Source organism: Arachis ipaensis, chromosome B04, assembly GCF_000816755.2.
Source record: "Arachis ipaensis cultivar K30076 chromosome B04, Araip1.1, whole genome shotgun sequence".
Classification (NCBI taxonomy): Eukaryota; Viridiplantae; Streptophyta; class Magnoliopsida; order Fabales; family Fabaceae; genus Arachis; species Arachis ipaensis.
In genome coordinates, this window is record NC_029788.2 from 98563624 (window position 1) to 98564118 (window position 495).

At 34.3% G+C, this 495-nt stretch overlaps 1 protein-coding gene across 6 annotated transcripts in view; it reads right to left on the reverse strand.

The window, feature by feature from the left end:
- LOC107639478 (RNA polymerase II C-terminal domain phosphatase-like 2) overlaps positions 1–495 on the reverse strand; it is a 15078-nt gene that overhangs the window by 6365 nt on the left and 8218 nt on the right. For 4 of the 6 annotated variants that reach the window (XR_002361405.1, XR_002361406.1, XM_021121386.1 and 1 more), the window contains exons 11-12: positions 307–440; positions 165–218 (exon numbers count right to left, since the gene is read on the reverse strand). Coding sequence is in view for 4 of the 6 variants with exons in the window: in XM_021121386.1 (XP_020977045.1) it covers positions 165–218; positions 307–440 (188 nt within the window). In the remaining 2 variants the exon portion in view is untranslated. Of the gene's footprint in view, positions 1–115; positions 219–306; positions 441–495 lie in introns of all 6 variants that reach the window. The other 2 variants (XM_016342987.2, XM_021121389.1) reach the window with 2 other exon arrangements.

Sequence of the window (495 nt, forward strand, 5' to 3'; positions counted from 1 at the left end):
GTCTATGATGCCCATTAAACTTCAGAGTAATATAACAACATCTCTGCAGCTTAAGTAAATAATTAACCAATGCATGTTACATAAACATAACTCGCAAATTAAAAACAACACAAACCATCATATAATCACCAAAAGAGACATTGAGAAACAGAACTTAAGCTGACCTCCACTGAAAACTGCAAGTCTTTGCTGGTGCTTACAATAGACTTAAATTCAACCTAAGAAGAAAAAAGAAAATGATGATAGTTCACTTCAATTATAGAAGAAGAAAAAACATTCTCACTTACATGCAGAAACCAAATGTACCTTAGAGCAACATCGCCTGCCTATTTCTTGTAGCACTCCGATAGCAACAGAAGGTAAAATGTTTAATTTTCCAGCCTCACTCTGAATATCTTTGCCATTAGAAGATGCATGATTTGGGGATATTCCCTCCTCTGCTAAAAAGCTTAGTCAATAACAAAACAAAGGAAGCAATTAAATAGACTGTAGATG